The 21,059-nt window shown below is 57.7% G+C and overlaps 8 protein-coding genes and 2 non-coding genes across 10 annotated transcripts; 6 read left to right on the top strand and 4 right to left on the bottom strand.

Moving 5' to 3' along the window:
• The first annotated feature begins 2,284 nt into the window (after window positions 1-2,284).
• On the top strand, window positions 2,285-2,601 carry GLOTRDRAFT_99778 (uncharacterized protein). Its single transcript, XM_007867256.1, has 2 exons — window positions 2,285-2,433; window positions 2,487-2,601. Exons 1-2 carry the CDS (start codon window positions 2,309-2,311, stop codon window positions 2,566-2,568), a joined length of 207 nt encoding a protein of 68 aa, XP_007865447.1. The 5' UTR covers window positions 2,285-2,308; the 3' UTR covers window positions 2,569-2,601.
• Window positions 2,602-3,227: 626 nt separating this feature from the next.
• GLOTRDRAFT_128712 (uncharacterized protein) lies at window positions 3,228-3,948 on the bottom strand (the record flags this gene model as incomplete). Its single annotated transcript, XM_007867255.1, has 2 exons — window positions 3,228-3,474; window positions 3,731-3,948. The coding sequence occupies 2 exons, from the start codon at window positions 3,946-3,948 to the stop codon at window positions 3,228-3,230; spliced, it is 465 nt and encodes a 154-aa protein (XP_007865446.1).
• Window positions 3,949-4,223: 275 nt separating this feature from the next.
• Window positions 4,224-5,337, top strand: GLOTRDRAFT_75633 (DNA glycosylase; the record flags this gene model as incomplete). The annotated part of the gene is made up of 5 exons (XM_007867254.1): window positions 4,224-4,528; window positions 4,584-4,715; window positions 4,766-4,896; window positions 4,942-5,142; window positions 5,194-5,337. The coding sequence occupies exons 1-5, from the start codon at window positions 4,237-4,239 to the stop codon at window positions 5,335-5,337; spliced, it is 900 nt and encodes a 299-aa protein (XP_007865445.1). The 5' UTR covers window positions 4,224-4,236.
• Window positions 5,338-5,949: 612 nt separating this feature from the next.
• GLOTRDRAFT_t62 lies at window positions 5,950-6,029 on the bottom strand. Its single transcript has one exon. It is a non-coding gene; the product is annotated as a tRNA-Leu (tRNA).
• Window positions 6,030-7,224: 1,195 nt separating this feature from the next.
• Window positions 7,225-7,630, top strand: GLOTRDRAFT_128710 (uncharacterized protein; the record flags this gene model as incomplete). The annotated part of the gene is made up of 3 exons (XM_007867253.1): window positions 7,225-7,251; window positions 7,305-7,373; window positions 7,430-7,630. The coding sequence occupies 3 exons, from the start codon at window positions 7,225-7,227 to the stop codon at window positions 7,628-7,630; spliced, it is 297 nt and encodes a 98-aa protein (XP_007865444.1).
• Window positions 7,631-8,440: 810 nt separating this feature from the next.
• GLOTRDRAFT_121105 (uncharacterized protein) lies at window positions 8,441-10,330 on the top strand (the record flags this gene model as incomplete). The annotated part of the gene is made up of 8 exons (XM_007867252.1): window positions 8,441-8,503; window positions 8,567-8,810; window positions 8,909-8,971; window positions 9,060-9,442; window positions 9,502-9,712; window positions 9,815-10,001; window positions 10,064-10,136; window positions 10,196-10,330. 8 exons carry the CDS (start codon window positions 8,441-8,443, stop codon window positions 10,328-10,330), a joined length of 1,359 nt encoding a protein of 452 aa, XP_007865443.1.
• A 628-nt stretch (window positions 10,331-10,958) lies between these two features.
• Window positions 10,959-11,062, top strand: GLOTRDRAFT_t63. Its single transcript has one exon. It is a non-coding gene; the product is annotated as a tRNA-Pro (tRNA).
• A 1,263-nt stretch (window positions 11,063-12,325) lies between these two features.
• Window positions 12,326-12,665, bottom strand: GLOTRDRAFT_19773 (uncharacterized protein; the record flags this gene model as incomplete). The annotated part of the gene is made up of 2 exons (XM_007866559.1): window positions 12,326-12,573; window positions 12,629-12,665. Coding segments are annotated over 2 exons (285 nt in total), but the record flags the coding sequence as incomplete, so codon positions are not given.
• A 553-nt stretch (window positions 12,666-13,218) lies between these two features.
• Window positions 13,219-16,111, bottom strand: GLOTRDRAFT_128707 (uncharacterized protein; the record flags this gene model as incomplete). Its single annotated transcript, XM_007867251.1, has 6 exons — window positions 13,219-13,809; window positions 14,652-14,798; window positions 14,832-15,206; window positions 15,560-15,852; window positions 15,985-16,023; window positions 16,081-16,111. The coding sequence occupies 6 exons, from the start codon at window positions 16,109-16,111 to the stop codon at window positions 13,219-13,221; spliced, it is 1,476 nt and encodes a 491-aa protein (XP_007865442.1).
• Window positions 16,112-18,271: 2,160 nt separating this feature from the next.
• Window positions 18,272-19,537, top strand: GLOTRDRAFT_121103 (uncharacterized protein; the record flags this gene model as incomplete). The annotated part of the gene is made up of 5 exons (XM_007867250.1): window positions 18,272-18,286; window positions 18,344-18,492; window positions 18,545-18,824; window positions 18,866-19,099; window positions 19,181-19,537. The coding sequence occupies exons 2-5, from the start codon at window positions 18,455-18,457 to the stop codon at window positions 19,535-19,537; spliced, it is 909 nt and encodes a 302-aa protein (XP_007865441.1). The 5' UTR covers window positions 18,272-18,286; window positions 18,344-18,454.
• Between the last annotated feature and the right edge of the window lie 1,522 nt (window positions 19,538-21,059).

Here is a 21,059-nt window from a genome sequence, read left to right as displayed (position 1 = left end):
CGAGAGGTCGCAGACTGGGGCACGTTTCATGTGAGGCGCAGCATATGCAAAGGGGGCCAAAGAAAAGACGGCGGAGGCAGCGACGGTGGAGACCTTCATTATAAACAGAATATGAGGACGAAGTATAGAGATAATAAGGCTGTAGCTTGAGCAGGAGTGAGAAGGCAAAGCAGTCTTGTGAATGGGGTACCAGACCTGGGGAATACTATCGATTTGGCGTGCTTATATATGCTCCCATGGCATGGACGGTGTTTATGCTTGAGCCCGGAATGGCCACGTTTCGTAACGATTTGGGAGGGGTGCCGAGGATATCAACGTTCGGAAATATGAACCGGGGTGCATCAAATTACGAGAGTGGGCGTGAGTCTGCGTGACGAGGTCAATTAAGTGCTGAGACCCGAACATACTGCATCAACGGGTACCAAGGCCGTGAAATGCCGAACTTGGCAGTAATCACTCTGCCGATGCTGCAACACTTTGCCACTTCAGATCAGGTATATAAATTTGCACGGCCCGTGGACACCTTCGATGAGTTTGCACTCCATGAACGAGTACTAAACTGAACGAGGTTTCAGCAATAAAATGGCATCACAGGTATGATAGCTTAGGCTTACCTTTCAGTTGTGATTCTGCCACAGACGGAGAGCGTCGCGATCTTCAACGCCACGACTCTCATGGAAGCGACTTCTGCAGCCTAAAATTTCGACGGTATCACATTGGTCCTTCTCTTATGCCCTGCAGCTGTATGTTTAGGACGAACCGGGAGTGAACTGGAGCTGGACATCTCGAAGGGGGGGACATGCATTTGCTGCGTCGACGCGCGGTCCCGAATGCACAGAAACGGTGTGACCCCTATATGATGAGGTATTCCCGGAAGTCGGTATTGTGTATCACACGCGGACAGATGGGCGTTTTGCTATCCAGGCAGCCTCCATGGATATGTGGCTGGTTCGGCATCAGTTAGCTTCGTGTTAGGCACCCGTGGAAACTTGACCTGTTGCTGCGTATCTGACAACGCGCATCAACACCGCTCTCTACACATTTCTCCTGCATGCTCCTTAAGGAAGCACGGTATGTGAGCAACACGGGTGCTTGTGCTGTTAGTGTCGTAAGACTAATGGTGGTGGTCACCAGCACTGTGGGCTCGGGCTGCTCGGCTCTTCGATCTCTCCACGAAGCCTTGATTTGTGCGCTTGATCTCGGATTTCGTGAATGAAATCACGGGATATGTGGAGCTCAGGCCGAGCTTCTACAGTTACTAGCATTCAGGAGCACTTCGACGAGGACAGGCACCGCACTTCTTCTGGGACGGATACGTGCAGAGTTGCACCGCATTCAAAATGCATTGTGAGTTCGCTTTTTAAGCAGACTTGCACGAGTCGACATACCCAGCTACCATAGATTCGGGCATGATGATGCGGGTATGCATCCGAAGCAAGAGGTTTGCGACGGTGTAACGGATACGTGGTCCGTCTCAGGTCAGCTATCACCATGGTCCTCAGTAATCGCCGTCGTGACGAGCCTGAAGGGACGTATTACGGTGACGCGGCACCGGAATTCATGGGCACGTACCAAACCTATCATCGTGATGTGAATCACTCATAGGAAAGACAATTTGTCCAGTCCATCTTCAGTTGAATGGTAATGACAAGGATAACGACGAACCAGCGCTATACGGTATCTAGCATGCATCACTGTTAGCTTGTATCTGATCTTAACTTGCTAAGGATAGGCGAGAAATATCTCTGGCGCAGCTTACTAAATCTGGGTTATTTATACTGTCATCGCAGTCCGCTGCAGTGGGAAGGGCATTTGGTTCGTTGAGTGCCATACCCCATACGTGAGCGAGCAATGGATAAATGCACCTGATGCCGTTGACGCCATACCTTTCCTGAACTCCGAAGTTTTGACTAACAGGTCCTAGGTATGGAGGGCGTATCCTTCCCTCCCTTTCCGCTGGCTATCGACCGCTTCACTGTACTTGACCTTTCCTTCTATATTCGACCAAACCTTCGACGACGAAGACGTGTGTTCCAATGAGATCATGAAACACTCATAGTACGGTCCATCAAACACCGAATCAGGTGGCAACACGGTTTGCATACAGAGCATCGAGGCAATCGAGCGCATGTGGGAATCCCCTGAGACGCAGATAACCATGCTGGCACAGTTCGACACTTTCGTGCTTCACTTCATATCGGGTGCCAGCCCCAAATTCCAATACCTTGAGCGCAGCATCAGTATCATCGCGACAAAGAGATCAATAACCCAGACTACACCGCAACGGATATAAGGCTTGATTGGCAACATGGATCTAAAAACCCAGGGCCTTGCGCGTACAAAGTCATGGGACTGTCAAAACGAAAGCCGTGCAATGTCTTTGCAATGCGAAACCGGACGAAAGCCGTCCTCTGGCTGCGCCCTAAGCTCACACTGAGAGTCCAATTCATACACCGAGTATCACTGAACCGACAACAAGCACATACCGATACAACTTTCAGAAGCATAGACGTACCCAAACACCAGTGTGCCTTCTCCCGATCCATCCCATCGTACCGACGAACCTAATCCCCATCCCCACGCCCACTGGCCTCGTCACCTTCCCCGCCTCCCGTCGCTTCTTCTTCCAGTCCCTCATCATCTCTCCCATACTTTCCTCCTACAGACTCTTCAGTTCCTCGTCCTCTAGGGGCTCGTATACCCATCCCCGCTCCATAAACATGTCCAGCACGTCCTTCCGGCGTCCCTTTGTTCGCGGGAAGAACAGCGGACCTTGGGGTCTAGGGTGACCGGCTGCGATTTTTTAGCTGAGTGAGACGACGGTAGGATTACCGGGATGGGTTGGGTTGCGGAAGGAGCCGCGGGCACGATGTCGATGCTGGAGGGGAGGGCGAGGTCCTCGTCCAGCTCCAGATCGTAGCCTAGGAGAGAAACCCGACTGTAGCATGGGTTAGTGGGCGTCAGCAGGGCAGCAGGACTCTTCTTTCCGGCAAAATCCTTCCGGCTCTCCCCAACCTCCGGCTCAACAGCCCGCGGTAGCTCACCCACGGATTCGCGTTCGCTGTCGCTCTCCTCTCCATCGCCTTCCTCACTTGTGTCCTCGCTCTCGCTAACCTCTTCCTCACCCGCATCGCCCTCTTCTCCAATTTCCATGGTCACATCTCCCCCTGCGGCGCCCCGCACACCCCGTCGCCGATCCACGACGTCTTCAGATGCATACTTCCATACTACACCGGATCAATCGTCCTCCTCCGGGCCTGCGTCGGCGGGTCCCCCTTCCTCCCCTTGCCCTCCTTCCCCGGCCGCACCCGCACGAGCGTCACCATGCGCCCCGTCTCCGCCACACGGAACACTTTCCTGCTCTTCGCTTCTGCAGGGGAGACTGGGTCCATGGAGGGCGCGTGCGTGCGGTGCACGCCGCGCGGGTGTTTCGGGGGACGTGAGGGTGGGGGCGGGGCGCGCTGGCGTTCGAGTCTGGCAAGTGGTTAGTAGGAGCAGAGTAGGGGAACGGGTGAATGGTGTACGAGTGGAGAGGGTAAGAGGGTAGAGTAGAAGACATTGTACAGACCTCTCGCGAAAGTCAGGCTTCGCCCTCCCCGATGCACAGCTTTGCGCCCTTCCACGTCGCCCCGCTGAGCGCAGTTTTACCTAACTTCGCAGATCGAGATCCGTCAGTGAAGGCTACTATCTCAAATACCCATCGCCAGCAAAGACAAGACAAAACTCACACTTTCTTAGCCCGTCCTCGCTCCCCACGATGTCGACGTGCCCGAACCCCCTGGGCCGCCCGACGCGGTCGAGCTTGTCGAACCCCTCGATGAACTTTGCGGTGGTGCCGACCGCTTCGAGACGCGTCTTGAGGTCGGCGGGGGTTGTGGCGGGGATGACGCCAGAGATGTGGAGGCGCTTGGAAATAAGTCTTTCGGTTGAGGAGGAGGGGGCTGTCATCGTCGGACGGGCTGAGGATTCGTCCTCGTCGAAGAATGGGACTTAGTCAGGCTCGTAACCACCCTCTACAACGCATTGAGGCAGAAGCCATATTCTGCCTCAATCTGCTAAAGAGGGTGGTCACGAACCTAACCATTCCCATAAATAATCTCTAAACGAGCTAATGAACGAGAGACAATCGTGGCGGTGGCGCTCGCCTTCTCCCAGTCTCCGGCTTTCTGAGGGCGACTAAGTACCGCCGCTGCAGTCCACGCCAATCGCAATTACATAAAGCACATGTAGACCTTAATGTCTGCCCCTACTACCCCGAAGAAGTCGAGAATACCTGCGCCATATTTCTCGCCATCCAGAACTTCACGCTACTTCAGCTGCTCCGATGTGCCGACCAAGCCCAGGAACCAAGCGAGGACAGTCCATGTCGTGCTTGCGGAAGTGGACAGTGATTTGGTCGGAGTCAGCGATCAACAACTTGGAGACAGTCAAACTGAGCTGGTTCGCGATCCTGCATTCTTGTGTTTCGGAGACCTTTTCATCCAAACATATGACGAACTCTGGCGGTCTAAGCCTATCTTGATCCAGGGTGCGTGGCCTTCCAAAGTACGTTATGGCGAAGTAAACTCATCCGTCGCGGTTAGAACATTTGAGTGGAGATCCTTGGACGTTGCTCATTGCAACCACCTTCCTCAACAAGACGGCCGGTAAATACGCAATTCCCATCTTCTGGGAGGTTCTCAAGAAGTGGCCTACGCCGGAAGCACTCTCTGCAGGTTGTACCAATTCTTTTACCTTGCTGCGCAGCTGACCGATGTGTTGCAAGCGAACGAGTCCGAGCTTGTAGAGCTCATCACACCGCTCGGACTGCAGCGCCAGCGGGCGAAACGAATAATTAAGCTTTCAAATGCGTACTTGAAGGACCCGCCTCTTCCTGGCGTTCTCCACAGGTCGAAGGTGTATCTACCGTCTCCACGATCAAAATGTCCGAAGTCCTTACAGGTAGCGGGTGCGTCTACCGCTGCCTGCTCGGGTGCTTCGGAGGATAGCTGGAGCTTACCAGCAACTCGCTATCCTCCGACTCCCATATCGCACCTTCCAGGTGCTGGTCCGTATGCTCTCGATAGTTACAGGATCTTCTGCGCCAGGGATGACGAGTGGAAATCAGTCAGACCCTCCGACAAGGAACTCATCAAGTATCTGGTATGTTGTCTCTCTTGGCTTCAAGTGCGACTAATAACCATTTCTGCATAGAAATGGAAGTGGGCTGTGACTTCTTTCGATCTGTGGGAACCCGAGAGTGGGGTTCTGAGGAAGATCGCGCTCGAAGAGATGCAAGCTTTAATCGCTGAACTTGCAGCAGCGCACGGATGCCATGGTCTACTGGATCGCGTCTAAGCAGACCATGTGTGCGTGGTGGTGGAGGCAGCGCGCCATAAACGATCGCGACGGTTCCTCCGCGTGTAAGGTATCGCCTGAGCACCGGAACCCAATCGGAATGATGGAGTGTACGATTCACAGTGTTGAAGATACGCCGTTGGAGGGTCGATATACGCGAGCAAGTGGACTGCGCGGCGGTGAAGCAAATAGGTGGGACGTGCCTATCCCATTCTTACCAGTACTATCGCACTACGTATGTGTTATTTTCCATCAATGCTCGTAGGCACCGCCAGTGTATATCCCTGCTGAGTATACGAGAGCCATGATGCTGCCGCTGCTGGGTATAGCCTGTCAGCAAGTGTACACTGGCAGTTTTATGGCCCTCGAGCTTGGTAGTCCTCATACAATCCGAATGTGCATGTCTCGACAACTTTACGCTGAGCTGGAATCGAACACAGGATTCAATCAGATTTCACATACGCGAGGTTTCTGTGCGCCGCGGCCGGCTACATCCGTGGTGGCTGAGATATCTGCTCATTCTCCGTTCTGCCTCATTGTGGGCTCAAAAAATTTGTATCGGAGGGCAGAAGACCGGGGGAAAGTAATAAAATAATCTCGGATGGTTCAAAATGACGAGAGTGGGATTCGAACCCACGCCCTTTCGGATCAGATCCTTAGTCTGACGCCTTAGACCGCTCGGCCATCTCGCCATGATGATTGCGTCTCCCTCACTTTATATTTTCCATTCACCCCGGATCCCGTTCCAGGGGGCTGGATGTTACCGATACCCACGGCCAGAGGGTCCGGGTTTGCCGAGAGCATAAGCGGGAATGCGAAAGCAGGCTCGATAAATATCGAGTCATTCCAAACTTGCCACTGACCCCCTATGCAAGTATGTGGTTCTGGGAAATGGCAAAAATTTGGTCAGGGTATAGTCGCTTGAAACCGCCGAATAGCTGCTGATTCTCAAGGCCTCTGTCAAGAGACGACGTACGAGATTTACTCAGACTGATTTCGAGTCGCAGGCGCGCAGCGCTAGCTCGGTAGGTTGATCGCTGTACTATAAAGTCTAGTTTCGGAAGCTGCGCGAAAATTTGACTCATTGGACACGGCTATGATTTCGAATAACCAGCAGGGATACTGGTTGTGTGCGGAAGTCTGCCAGGTGCGGGTTGATTTGAAAAAATACCATATATGTTGTGGCTGCGGCAACTTCAGCCTCGAGGCGGTAGAAATGGCAATATTCTTATATTTCGACTGTATTCTTGGTACCCTCTAGTGCGGCGTCTACTGTCAAATACGGTTTACAGCCCTGAAGTCCGTTATCTGGTAAGAGTGCCACAATTTGGACCATATACGACCAAACAACAGAGCTGACGTTTCGCTGACCCGCTTCCTTCTTGTGGAAGTGAGCAACTATCAACGAACTGTCAGCGAAGGTCTTCCACAAGGCCGATTCAGTGCCCTTGTATCGCATTGGGCGACTCCTACTGACTTAAAAAACCAGACATGCCCGTCTTCGTCTTGCCGTTGCTTTCCCCCCTTCCACTATGCCGACAGCGGTATGAGCTCGTGCGGTTCTATGGGAGGCCGCTGTGAGCGACAACGCCCTGAACGCGATTTTTGATGAGTGGGCACACGATAACTGGGAAGTCGTCCCCGTAGTGCCAAATCGCAAGGAGGTCTCGGACTCATACGTCCAATACGTCGCGGGCGCGTATCCTGCTTTTAAAGGCAAGGAATGGGCGGTAGAAGGACTAGAAGGCATGTACCGTTTGCGCTCCAGCGTCTTCGGTGGTTACCAACGTATCACCAGATCGTCTTTTCCAGTTCTTCTTCCATCAAGTCGAACACTCCAGGTCCACCAAGAACCCAGGAGAACAGATAAATTATCATACCGTGGTAATGCTACGATGGGAAATTCTCCACTTGGTGTGTTTCAGTTTTTACCGGTTTCCTCGTCGTGCTCATCTGATCATTTTCAGCAGATGATAGCCTTGACCGGCACTAATGGGAATGCATTCGCCGCCCACTATATCGACGTAACACAGACTGTAAGTCGCCATTCAGACCACACGTTATTTCTCAGTTGATACTTTGCAACGTACAGTGGGTCGATCAAATCCAGGAGCGTTTCCAGCTGCGCACGGAAGTCCGCGAGAGACAGGACTCGGGCCCGCCCGAGGCTTCCCTTCTGACAACCGCAATGCTGGACAAGCCCTATGCGCACGGCTCTGATGAGGCCGAAGGTAGCTTGGCTGGGAATTTTGACTCTGATTTGGATGTCTCTTTTGATGAGGACACCTACTGAAGCGGGTGACGTCGACATTGTTATGATGCATCACATCGCATCCGTTCGTCATTGATGATCTCAGAAAGGAGACGGAAGAAGCGAGTGCTTTCGCTGACAGAGAGGAAATCATGTAATAGCACTAGTATTCAGAGCCATGGTTGCAAAACTGTATATTGTAACATAGGATTGTATATCTAAATGCAAGACTGTAGTATTTTCTAATGTGGTTACAGCTCTCCCGTCTGTCTCTTTAGACTACTAGGCCGTCCCACCATCATGAGATTGAGATCTGGATGATTTATATGATCGCCGCTGCCCTTCTCAGTCGTGGATGGAGTCCCTTTTAGGTGTGATATTGTGCACCTTCGTGATTCAGACAGAATATCTGCAGGAGAAAGACCACTGGCTATCCTCGGAACACCGTAAAATGATGATCCGTCATACACGAGTAGACGTAGACACATGGGTAGATGTGGGACATAATCAAGACCTCGAGGGTGGGTAATAGGTGCTTAAAGCCCCCGATAGCGGTAGAGATTGTCACCCGTGTGTCTGGTGTCCTCAATAGGCTCAGAATACGTTCTGAGGGCGTGGTTTCCAATGCGCCGAGGGTGTCCAAGTTGCCACATTATGCACCACACAAGACCAAATAACACGCCCGACGCTTCCGAATCCGACAAGTGAAACCGTCCGTGCCACAGCTCGAACTCTACACGACTGTATGACACACTAGCACATCCCCGCCTATAAGTACATTCTATCCGGACCCTGGTTCTGGCTTAACTTATCGTCTCCATATTTCTTGGCTGTATTCTTGGGTTGTTGTCTATGGGCGGGAAGAAGTATCGGCTGGAGGAGGTCTTGCCGTTACTGGAGGAGAAGGATGCGAAGGTACGTCGTCATCTTAGCCCTCCCCGTGATTCAGCTCAGGCAGAGATCATGTCGATATGTCAGATTGCGCGCCTGGAGCTGGAGGTACAAGCGTTCGCGGCACGGGCGTCTCACATGCAGGGCCGCTTCTTGTCCACACTCGATGCCCTCGACGAACTCGAAGCAAAACATCGGCTAGAGCTCGACGAGAGCCAACAGGAAATCCATCAGCTCCGCACTAACCTCTCTCGGTACATCGCACGCGTAGAGGCTGCGGAGTCGGAGCGGGACGATATGAGGGACGCTGTCATGCAGCTGGTCGAGAAAGGTGGGTTGGGTTCCGTGTCTATCTCGTATGATATGACAGGAGGGTAGATTTCTACCACCTTTTGCTTACGTATACTTGTCGTCCTATTATGTCTGTAGTTGAAAAATCCAATGATTACAGTCTGTGGCCGCACAGCCGCATCCGCTTGGCAAGACCCGCCGGTCGGTCCCCTCCCTCGCTCATCTGCATCTCTTGCCCCGGTCCGACTCCCTCCCGTCTCTCCCATTGCAGACGCACATCTTATCGAAGGTAAGAACGCATCCGCGAGCATACGAACACGAGAGGACCTGCCATCCGACGAGGATCTGCACGCCTATGCCTCCGCACTAATCGCGTCTCTGAGGGTGGAGAGAGACTTGGAGAGGAAGGCGCACGCAATCACGCGCAGGGACGCCGAGCACCGCGTCGCGCTGCTGGAGGCGCAGGTGGCGCGGAGGGACGCCGAGCTGGAGGCATGCATTTTCCATCCGGAACATATGAGCAAGCTCCAGGCCGCCGAGCACGAGCCCAAGCTTGTGCCCCTGTCTGCTAAGGACACTAGTCTGAGCGAGGAGGACATCATTAGTGTCCTGGAGATGACCGCGAGGCGGAACCGGGCGCTGGAACTGGAGGTGAAGGAGATTGCAGCGCGAGTGCGTTCTTGTCCTCATCGTGCCTGTTCCCCTTGCATCGGATTAACGTGATCACACAGCTGGAGAACGCGCGCGCATCCTGCTCCTCAGACGGAGGGGAAACCCCGACCAAGCTTCCAGGACATTCGTCTCCGGCGCAACCGGAACACCTCACTTCTTTGAATACTCCCCGGGCGTCTGCGCGCCGTCCCTGTGCAGCGCGGGAGAGTAACGGCCTTGCGGCGCTATCTTCAGAGGACGAGACGATCCGCGTACCAGATGAGCGACGAGGTACGTTTCCTCTTCGCTCGGATCCCACAACATCCCCCTTTGCCACACATGACGCTACTTATCTGACTGTTCCGAATCCCTGACCTTTCGTTCTATCGCTAGCCAACGCCTTTGCATACGCACGTCCGTCCTCGGACTCCGAGGCTGATATGGTACCCCACTGGCTGCACGCGCTGCACGAGCAGGTCGCGGCGCTCGGGAGGCAGGTGCAGGCGTTCGGCGAAGAGCGCGACGCGCTCGCGCGGCTTGTCAGTGGCACTAAGCACCCCGATACTCCCAATGAACCCCCGTACGTCCCACCCGGCTTCTCCTGCGTTGGAACTATTAACATTGCTCCCGTCCCTTCGGCAGAGCTGTCAACGACCCGGCTCATGGCGGGATGGGACGAATCGCCTCTCCAGAACATGGACCGCCGGTGCCTCCGGTACGTCCATCACGCACAGCCCTGGGGCCTAACCTGACCGTGCATGTATCGCTAGACAGATCGCCCCGACGAACACGCCCGAGAGGGTAATGATAGGTACGTTCTCCGCCGCTCCCATGGCTTCCGCCACTCGTCCTCAGCTCCCGCACTGCACCGACCCAGGGAACGTCCGCCTTCCGTGCCGCCCGTACTAGTAAGTCAGATTACGCACTCACTCGAGCAGTGCACCCTCACGGAACTAACATCGTTATCACAGTCAAATCACGATGGTGTGCAAGACCACGACGGCGGGAGCGAGGGCGAGCGCTCGATGGAGCTCGCGACGCCCGTCATGCCCAGCGTGCTCTTCGACGGCGACCAGGCGATACAAGTACACGCCCCCGATCCGGCTCCGCGGTCTCCTCCACCGCCACGCAATAACGGTCTAGAAGGCTACGTGGGATACGAGGGATCCCCCCCTCCCCCTTCTCCTCACCCTCCATCCGAGCGCCCCCGGCCTGATACGCTCGAAGCGACGGTCGCGCGCATTGAGGCGGCGCTCGAGGAGGCGCGGCGGGATATCGACGCGAAGGAGACGTTGTTGGAGGGGCTGAGGGCGGAGGTGAGGGAGGTAAGGCGGTGGGTGTTCGGGGATGGACCAGAGGGAGGGGGAGGTGATGATGGGTTGTTGATAGATTTGTGAACATTCTACTCTACCGATTGCCTGTATCAATATGTGTCTGTATCTGCATCTCTCCGAGTTCTCGGACATGACCCAAAAACCCAAGTGTTCTATATTGGGGAAGAGTAGGTTATAGGCCTCCAGGAAGACATCGTGACAACGGCTTAGTGGTCTAGTAGTATGATACCCGCTTCGGGCTTGCGAGAGCTCCTGGATGATATCCAGAAATTGCGGGTGGTCCCGGGTTCAATTCCCGGCTGAGCCCTTTCAAGTTGCATAACTGATTTTCCTCATTTTTTTCTGGAAAATTTAGAAACGTTCTTCTCGGTACAGTGCCTTGCATAAGAAACTGAACATCGCATTTCCGCGCGCGTTGTTTGTCCGCGCCAAATATACCCTTTTCGGGTATCGGCAAATGTGCGGCAAAGACCCACCGAGAGGGAGGGTAGCTAGGCATACAGGTGGGGGCAGAGTATAATGATTTACAGCCCTTAGTGTAGTTGTAGAATATACATTTCATGCATTCTCTGAAGCCTTTCGAGCCGTCTCGGGGCGTCTGCGACTCCCTGCCCAACAAACGGTCCCGCGAGAGGCCTTCCGGACCTACCCAAAAAGGGTATATTTGGCGCGGACAAACGACGCGCGCGGAAATGCGATGTTCAGTTTCTTATGCAAAGCACTGTACTGTAGCGCCAGCGTCACCTCAGCGCGAGTTGTCGCCACGCTGGGTCACTGCAGCGCGACTGCAGCGTACTGCAGCGTGGCGCTGGCTGGCAGTGGAGGACTCGCACAAAGCCGTTGCCACGCAAGCGTAGAGCACGTGACGAACTTCACGCCACTTTCCGACGTCATGCTGGGATGGACAGGTGGCGGGAACACGCCGTGCGAAAAGACACCAATGGGAGGAGCTCCTTGCTGGATTCCGCGGACAAGCGCCCTCGCCCAGCGCGACTGCAGAGTAGGGCAGCCGTACTGCAGCGTGGCTCTGCAGTGACCAAAGTGACCACGCTGGGCGCCCAGCGCTAGCGCCACTCTGCAGTCACCCTGGCGCTGCGGCAGCACTAGCGTACGGGGCGTACGCGCACGAGAGGTTGTTTGTACTGATTCGGCACACCATCTGTGGTGATGTCCAATGCGATATCGTTGTGCTCTATTCGATCCTATCCTACTTTTGCGCCCCATGGCCCTTTCCTTTGGACGGGCGCGCCTTGCCCTTGTCTTTGGCAGGCTTGCTGGGGACGTACGTGTACGAGGGCGCGCCGGGGCGGACGTTCATCCACGGCCGCACGGGGTCGGGCTGGCGCCGCGCGTACTCGACCTCGCGCGGAGGCGGCGGTATGCGCTCTGGCTCCGGCTCGTCCTCTTCCTGGACCTTGGGGGTGTGCGAGGGCGAGGGGGCGGGGCTGGCGGAGTAGGAGGACACGACGACCTTTTTGTGCTTGGCCGTGCCCGTGAGCGAGAGGACCTTGTGCGTCTGGTTCGCCGCGCGGAGGTTTGAATCAGGGAGGGAGGTGGAGGAGGCGGAGGCGGAGAGGGAGGGGAAGGCGCCGGCTGCTTTGCGCGCGTCCTCGAGCGCTTGGAGGCGCGCGGCTTCTTCGCGCGCGAGGGTCGCGTCGATCTGGTCGCTCAGCTGGAGGGCGAGGGCTTCGCGCGCGGAGGGGGCCATGAGCGGGGCGGCGCAGGAGGGGCAGGCGTAGAACGGGAGGTTGACGGCGCAGAGGACGAGCCCGCAGGACTTGCAGATGGGCGTGTACGGCGAGAGGTCGTGGATGCGCGCTGGTGGAGGAATAGCTCAGAGTTAGACGGTCGTGCAACCAGCCATGCCGCGGACCTTTGCAGAAGCACCCGCCCTTGGGGTCCCGCGCGCCGTCCGTGGTGTTCCTCAGCCCGCCGACGAGCGCCTCGAGCCGGCGCACGTCCCTGCTCTTCGGCGCGGCATCGCTGTTCGCGGACCTGTCCCTGGACCTGGCGGACTGCTGCTTGGACGGGGAGGGCGGGTGGCTGGGGCGGATGCGGTCGGAGGGGACGGACGAGTTGTGTTTGGACCAGGCGGTGCGGTGCATCTTGGGTTGATGATGTTCGGGGGAAAGCAGAAGAAAGCGGGAAGAGAGCATCACTGTCGGTGTGCAGATCTTATCTGCTAGATCTGATCTGATCTCATCATTGCTGCTGCTGCACAAAGTGATGCATCCGCCCGCGAGTCTGTGGATGCAGCCCCTGAGATAGAATGTCGTATGTACGTTAGAAAGAGAAAAACATAAGGGCGTATACGCCGCAGTAAGCACCGCTGATTCCGACGTCGCCGGTCTTCTGTGTCATATACACTCGATAACGAGAACAAACGCAATACAGCACCCGGCTTTCCAGCAATACTCATTCCGCGGCCAGACCCCGCCTACAAAATACACTCCCAGATTCCCCCTAACCCCGCCGCTCAGCCTTCGCTACTGCCCTCGAGCCCTGCGCCCCTCCGGCCTGTGGCTGCGTCGTATGTCTGCCATGGGGACACTTCTTATCCGTCGGTATCGGCTCCTCCTTCCACCGCCCACAGCACCGATACTCAAAAAGCTGACGCCCGTCCCTCAGCGTATGCACCGTGTACGGCGCATGCTTCATCTGGCACGCCGTCTTCCCGTTGTCCTTCTCGTAATAAAAATTCTGGCACCGCGCGCAGCGCCGCAGCACCGTGTTCGCCGCCGCCGCGCGGTACCTCTCCTGCACGAGCCCCGCGCGCTCGAGCGCCGCGAGCAGGCCGCGCTGCGTCTCGTCGACCATCCCGTCGATCTTTCGGTAGAGCTCGCGAAATGTGTCCGCGGGATCCTGCGCGTGCAGCGTGTACTTGATCAGGTCCGCGACGTCCGTCGAGCCGGAGAACGAGCCCTGGTAGGCGGCGTGGCGATCCGCGGGGACCGGCTGCGTGGGCGCGGGCTCTGGGTAGTCTCTGTCGCCCATCGAGGATGAATGCGATCCTGGGAGCGAGTGCGGGTTGCGACACCCGACAGCCCGAGTGTCCTGCTTATATCCTCACCGGGTGGCATGCCACAAAGGCGGGTCAGTCTTTGTCCAGCGCTTTCTTTGTTGCGTTTGACGACTGTGAAGACGAGCGTCCCAAGGTTCCTCGCTCGTTCATGAATGGCACCTTGACCATTGTTTTACGCTTCTGGTATCACACGACTATAAGCGGAGGAGGTGGGGGGTGGGGGCGACAAAGAACTCGCGGAAGCTCGCAGACAAAGGATAACCACATAGCCACTCGCAGTCAGATAGACGCCGATCTTCCCTTTGCCTCGCGCTGGCGGAAGACTCCGAGTGCAGATCGCAGAGCCCGGCATTGACATCTATCTGGTGCTCCCCGCCCCACGTCCAGCAGGGCCAGGGGCCACTAGAGTAGTACCCGACTCCAGCGCCGCGATCTCTTATGGCACGCCGGCTTTTTCTTTGAGGACCGTTGTCTACGTCTACGAGCGCGGCGCAAAAGTAGACGTAGACGTCCGATCTTGCGGCGACTACCACGGCCCAATGCGAAGGACGCGTCCTAACCCCCCCCCCCCGGACGCTCGATTGTTGTTCAGAACAAAGAAGCGCATGCCACAGGTGCGCTGCTCCGCTCTGAGCGGAGTCTGTCGAGTCCTTTATCGGTCCAGGTGATCGCGGACAGAGGGACGACTTGAACGTTGCCAGGCACCGTTTATCCTCGCTCTCCTTCTCACGCAAGAAAATCCTCGGGCTGTCGTAAGATAATATGACCGCACCACGGAACGCTGATCCTGCAGTTTTCTGCAGAGTTCGGACGGGCCCACGGGGGGGGTGACCGCCCTGCGCGCGATGCAGGGACCGGGGTGCTCTGGCCTTACGCCGGGGGAGGTCTGTAACGGTCTTGGGAGGAGCAAGTATGAGCCGAGATCTCGTCCTTGCTCATCGTTCCGTGTCGCCTGGGTATGAGCGCGCCCGCGCGTGCTGACCTCGAGGCGCGCGGCGACGGCATGCCTCGCCCCTCTGTCCTGCGTGCGCATCAGGTAGGCACGGGTACGTACCTGGCGCGCGTACGAGCGGGGGGTGTTTTTTTGCACACCGGAATCGGATATTTTCCGCGGACGCGGAGTGGCGCGTGTGCGCGTGACGGCTGGGGCATCCAGACGGCGAGGCCAGAGCGCGAGCACGGGCCTGCGCCTGCGTCCCGATGTCGGTATGGGGATGGGGATGGGGATGGGGATGGCTATGGGTATGACTCCATTGAAACGATGCGACGACGTTTGCGACGCTGGCAAGGCGGGGGCATACGTGGCCATCGTAAATTCGGGACCCGCTGCATCCCGTCTTTTGTGCCATTCAGCAGCGGTCGGACGGACTTTACGGGCCGCCTCGGTTTTGCGCTCTCCCGCAGTGCCTTTCGGGGAACCGTGGCTATACTGCCTGCAGCCGTGAGTACGCTGTGGAGTTAGGGCGGCGGGGAACGTACCTCTGCTTCCGCCGAGACAGAACTTGGGAGGAGTAAAATTGGTGGCTGGTTTACGGCAGGGAGGCGTGGCCCGTCGGGAGACTCGGGGTAGATAGAATTTCGACTTGAGCTCGCGGTCCGTCGGAGGCCAGAGCGCAATCAGCCACTCCTGCTAGTAGATAGCAGTGCGGTGCAGGCGGCAAGAGCAGTATGTCCCCCGTCGATTTGTGCTCGGGTACGCAGGTGGTCCGTCGCACGATACGTCTTGCCAGTCTTCCGGCGCGGCGAAAGAGGGCAGCTTGGCGGGGCACAGCAGTCGCTTACTTGGTCTTGGTTCTCGCCGTGGTCAGACGCCGCCAATCTAGTGGGGGTGAGGCGCAGCGCCGCGGCAGGTCGACGGCGCAGCCCTCCAGCGCGCGGGTCGAATTTTGCGCTGCTCCGACTCCGAGACCGAACGACGGGTAAACAGTGCCAGACAAGGAACAAGGTGTCGACCGCTTTCTGCGCAAAGCGAGCTGTCCCACTCTCATCGTGATGATCAGATGAACGCTGGCGCGCCGGGAATGCAGCTGGGCTGGCGAGAATCTTTCTGTGGACTCGAGAACCGCGCGGACGGACTGCGAGTGGTGGTATGAATTTGGAAACCAGTGGTCAGTGTCGTCCGCGAATTCTGTGGGAGACTTCAGGCGTGCCCACCGCCAGCAAGTGGTACACTCTAGTGCATGATAGGCGGACACGTCCACGCTGACACTCTTGGGCCCTGATGATGATCACGTCCGCGGAGGGGCCTGCCACGCACATTGTGAGACATGTCCATATCACATCACGGTACGATTGAGACGCACCGAGCACGACCGCAATCAAGTCGAGGAGCATCAGGGGGGGCTCGCGTGATCAGAGCACGGCGACGACAATGATCCCGACTTGCCCGTTCTTCTTCGTCCTGCGGAGAGTGAGCGCGCGAGACAGCCCCGGGCCTGAGGGTGATTATCCAGCAGCCTGGTGATAGCGCCGTCAGGCATGAGGAAACGCCAGCGCTCCGAGGGTCGGGCACATACACCGAACGAACACCCATGCATGCAGCATGATCGCACTGGCAGTGGCACCGACCGCGCCGGTCCTGAACCGCGAGCGCCCGCGGAATGGACGTACTTACATTCCACGCAAGTGGCCGCCGCCATCATGTCACCACGCAGAGCCGTTTCCGGGGCATATTGCTCATACTTGGCCCGGAAGGCGCCTGCGGTGCTATGTATTCTGGAAGAAGGACGAGGGCAAGAATGGACGGCGGTGGAATTTTGGGTTTGAGTTTAATTTGCGGCGGGTGCGCCCGGCCGGGGATCTTCGCGCGCTGTGCTCAGCAGTACCGCCTTCCGCCGGTGCGATTCGGCCTTGCTGATCCTTGCGTTCGCATTCGAGGCTCGAGGCTCGAGGCTCGAGGCTCGAAGGGCTGCTGGACCCCAACCTCTGCTGCGGCGGGTGTGCAGGGACCATCAGGCGAGATGTTCAGTTGCTGGGTTCTGCAAGTTGCGGACGTTTCCTGTTGTACGAACGATCGCGGGGGCAGGCAGAACAGATAGAACAGCGCACGTGGATCTGTTGGTGGCGTCCGTCCTATCGCGCACACAAACAGGCCAACAGGTGATCCCGAGCAATCGCAGGCGCAGGGCGGGTCAGACGCGTAAGATTGAAGTTTGCGCGCGGATAGTTGCGGTACTTGTGCGATGAAGAGGTTGGCGCCACCGAGGTGGCGCCGTGTGTCGGCTGGCGACTAGTCACCCTGGCTTGCTGGACGATGAGGAACACAGCGCAGAGCGCTGGGCCCTGCTTACCCAGCGCCGGCACCGCCGCGAGGGTCTAGCGTCTACGCGCCATCCGGCCCAGCGCACCGTATTTTCGCGCGTCGTCTTGGGCGAGGCTGATTGATGAGTGAGAGCTGAACAAGGGAAGGTGATGGACGCAAGGAGGAGTTGGGTGGCCGGATGGGGACGCCCCGGGCGGCGGTAAGGTTCCGCTTCCATGCTTGAGCCGAATAGGACGCGCGCAGACGAGGCCGATCCTATGTTTAGCGATCGCAGGCTGGATAGGACCGCCTGGTGACATTGAGGGCCCCGCCAGCCTGACCGCCCTGCTGCGAAGCGTCCCTGGAGATTGGATTGCGAGCGTCCGTGCGGCGAATACAAACAGGACGCGGTCTACTGACTATCGGCCGCATTGACATTCCTGTCTGCTCGAGGATTGTGGCTGGTTCCATTATCAGCGATGCGAGTTGCGAACACTCGAGCTGTGGCACAAACATGGCGGTGATATGTATCAATCAGATAGGAAGTGAATCAAGAAGGCGTACAGACCCTGGCCTGCAAATATAGCCAGAGCCGGCTTTCTAGAGACTCCGGCGCGTTATGAAGAGGAGTCGAGTACAAAGTTGATTGATGACGCTGAATATCTCGATCAGAGGACTAGCACGCACAGGGTCGCCGTGATAAGGTGGGGGTCACAGACTCCGTGAAGATCCAATTTCACGGTCATCAAAGTTACTGTACGGCATGCCCGGGGGTCGAAGACCTGAGTGGACGACTGGGGTGATCCGGAATCAGCCGCGGAGCTTGAAAATAATGAAAGACCAATATGGAAACGACGGGACTGGCAACCGGCCTGGCGCTGGAATTCTTCTGATCGTTCCATCGACCGCAGACGCCGAATCTCTTCTTGTTTGCCCAACTTGTTTGCTCCTAACAACAACAGCCTTCCCATCACCATCATCTTTCCGCCCGCGCACAGCTGTCTGAGCGCTACAAGCCATGTACGCTTTCGTTTATAAACCGCGCTCTTCGCCCACTTACCCTCCCTTGCTCCTCCTCCAGGACAGACACTCCAGACTCCCACCCGCCCACCCCGCCACACGCGCCCGCCTCCGCTGACAGCCAGCCAACCCTCCCCGCCGACGGGCAGCAGCAGCGCCAGCCCAGCCACCAGCAGCACTGGGATCAACCAGACTCGCGCTCGCAATCCGCCGCCTCGTCTGATCACGACACAGGCCACTCGCACTGGGTCCGTCTCTTCATTATCATCTCTCATCATGGCGATCTGATGTCCCCGCCGCCGCAGTCTTCTGAGAGGCGAGTGCCTGATAAGGAACAACAGATCTCATCACCCAGAGATCCTCCGTATATCTATACTCATCCGCCCCCGCCTCCCTACCACTCCATCCACCACGCCATGTCCCACAGAGGAGAGTCCATGGTCATGCCCCAAAGGTCTGTTCCCCTCGCAGACCTCGCCGTCGTCGACTCTATAACTTACTCCCAGGCGCTACGACCCGTACTCCAAATCCCACGACCTCAGCCACCCGTCCCCGCCGCCGATCGCAACGCTGACCAACTCGCCCTCGCTCTCGACCTCCTCGCTCGACCGCTCAGCTGTGTCCTCCCCCGCGCCCAACGGCCACCACCACTCCCAGTCGACGTACGGCGCCCCGTACTACTCGCACAGCATCAAGCAGTCCCCGAAGCCGTACTACGCCTCCGCCCACCCCCCGCCCATGGACAACGCGGCCCCGCCCCCCAAAACTACACCTACTCCTCGCAAAGTAGGTACGAGCACTCGTACCGGCACGAGCCCATGCACCAGGTCCCGCAGGGCTACGGCGGCGGCGCGCTCCCCGGCGTGTCCCACATCGCGCCGGGCACCATGCGCAACGGCTACGCGCCCGCGCACCAGCTGCCCAGCCAGAGCGACTACGGCATCATCCTCACCGACGACGCCGCCACCAAGCTGAGCGACCGCGTCCGCCGCCGCTGCTTCAACTGCTGCACCACCGACACCTCCACCTGGCGCCGGTCCACGCTCAACCCCGGCAAAGTGGTCAGTACGCTCTCCCTCCGTCCGCGATCTCTGCCCCGCTGACCGCTTGCCCCCCCCCCCGCCCGCCGCCGCCGCCCACAGCTGTGCAACAAGTGCGGGCTCTTCGAGCGCACGCACTCGCGCCCGCGGCCCGACCAGTTCCCGCACAAGCGCGGGCACATCACGTCCGCGCAGCGCGCGCGCACGCCGCCGCAGCAGCAGCAGCTCCCGCCGATGGCGCCGCAGGGGCAGCAGCCCCCGCCGCACAGCTACTCGCACCCGTCGATCGCGCCGCTCTTCGCGCGCGCGGAGTGGCGCGCGCCGCCGCCGCAGCAGAAGGGCGAGGCGCCGCCCGCGCGCCTGCGCCCCGTGTCGCCCACGCCGCCGTCGTCGCGCTCCGAGAGCCCGAGCCACGCCAAAAACGCGTTCTCCGAGCAGGCGCATGATCGACCGGCGTGATGCGCCGCGCTCCCGCCCCGCCCCGCCCCCGTGCTTGTGCGCAAGCGTCCAACGTCCGTCTTTGCCCGCGAAATCGCTCTGTTGACCGTGTTCGCCCGCGTGCAGTTCTCGTCGTCCGCCAGACGGTCTTGGCGCTTGTCGTCTCTTTCACCAGGACCTTTTGCTCTCTGCTCAGCCGCGCTCTGTTTTCTCGCGTAGAGCGTTCTTCTTGCCTGTCGCGGCGTGCCGGGATTATTTGCTTCAGCCCGCGTATCTAACTCGATTGCCTGCCGCTCCTCGCTGTCTGTTACTGCACTGCTCTCTTTCCGTCTATTTAATCAGTTTATAGCGTGATAGCAAATATGTATTATTGATCCGTTTCTTGTATGATGGTATGCTGTGTTTTCTGTTCGTTCTCACTGCCGGCAGCTGTTGTCGATATAGATATACCAGGGAAAACATGTGATGGCCTCGAGGCGGATGCTGGTCTATACTATAACCGCACTCGTCGCAGAACACTCTGCGCAGAACACTGCGATGCGATGCCGTCAGCGACGTCGCTGCCACATGTCGACGACGCTTCCCTCCGGAGTCAATGTGACACCAGACGAGATGGAATCCGAACTCTGCCTCTCCTCTTCGAGTCCCACCACGGGATGGCTGGCAGGAATTCGAGCCCGCACTCCGGCGTCGTGTGGCGCGGGGAGTCCGTCTGCAGCCCGAGGGCGCGGTGGGGCACAGGACGCTCGCCGGGGGAACGCGAGCATAGCTGACAGGCGCGGCCCAACGGTCCAGATGGGCGCTGCACACGCCTCGGACGCGCGGGCTTCTGCAAGGACGCCGGGCTTACGTGCGCCCCGGGCGGAGTCCCGTGCTCTATGACGTTCCGTTTGCACAATAATTATTCGGCGCGCTTTTCGACTCAGCGCGCTTTTCCCGCAGCTCCGCGCTTTCCTGACCCGCGCTCTTTTATTCCCTGCGCGCTCTTTTGTGATTACCCGAATAATCCAGTACTAAAATCCGCAAGATAGTTTGCAGGTATGGTATAGAGTTTATTGGGTGTCTAAAATGGATCTCGGAGTCTCCCGAAATTATCCCACAGTCCTCCGGGCAATGCACAACGGCCAAGATGCATGGCGGGAGGGGTTTCGGATCTATTGCTAAGCTCCAGAAACACTGTCAATCCATCAATGGTGTATTGTTAATGCTTGTGAGGTAGATAAATTGAGCACCAGACATTAACTACAGCTGCAGCAGGCTCTATAAAACAACCTTCAGTGGCTGATACTGGATTAGTGATGTGCAGGGCCTGGCTTGGCTCGGAGCCCCGGGCTTTGGCCTGGCTTGAGCTGGCTCGGGCCTGTCACCAAGTCAAGCCAGGGCCCTAGCGTCTGGCTTTGGCCTGGCTCGGGCCTGGCTCGGGCTCAGGCCAGGGCTTCCATGCTTGGAGAAGGAACGGGTACTGGAGACGTACTAAGTACGGGATTACACACCCTACTTCATCTAATGTCCACTATGTACAAGGGTTAGTGATCCTATATAC

Source organism: Gloeophyllum trabeum (genome assembly GCF_000344685.1).
Source record: "Gloeophyllum trabeum ATCC 11539 unplaced genomic scaffold GLOTRscaffold_00005, whole genome shotgun sequence".
Lineage (NCBI taxonomy): Eukaryota > Fungi > Basidiomycota > Agaricomycetes > Gloeophyllales > Gloeophyllaceae > Gloeophyllum > Gloeophyllum trabeum.
The sequence above is the reverse complement of the archived record's forward strand: the minus strand, read 5'-3'. Positions and strand labels throughout refer to the sequence as shown.

Excerpts from the sequence above, each read along its gene's own strand:
- GLOTRDRAFT_99778 (XM_007867256.1), top strand. The coding sequence starts at position 2,309 with ATGGATCTAAAAACCCAGGGCCTTGCGCGTACAAAGTCATGGGACTGT. Across the intron at positions 2,434-2,486 it reads GGCTGCGCCCTAAGCTCACA|CGATACAACTTTCAGAAGCA; the intron begins CTGAGAGTCCAA and ends ACAAGCACATAC.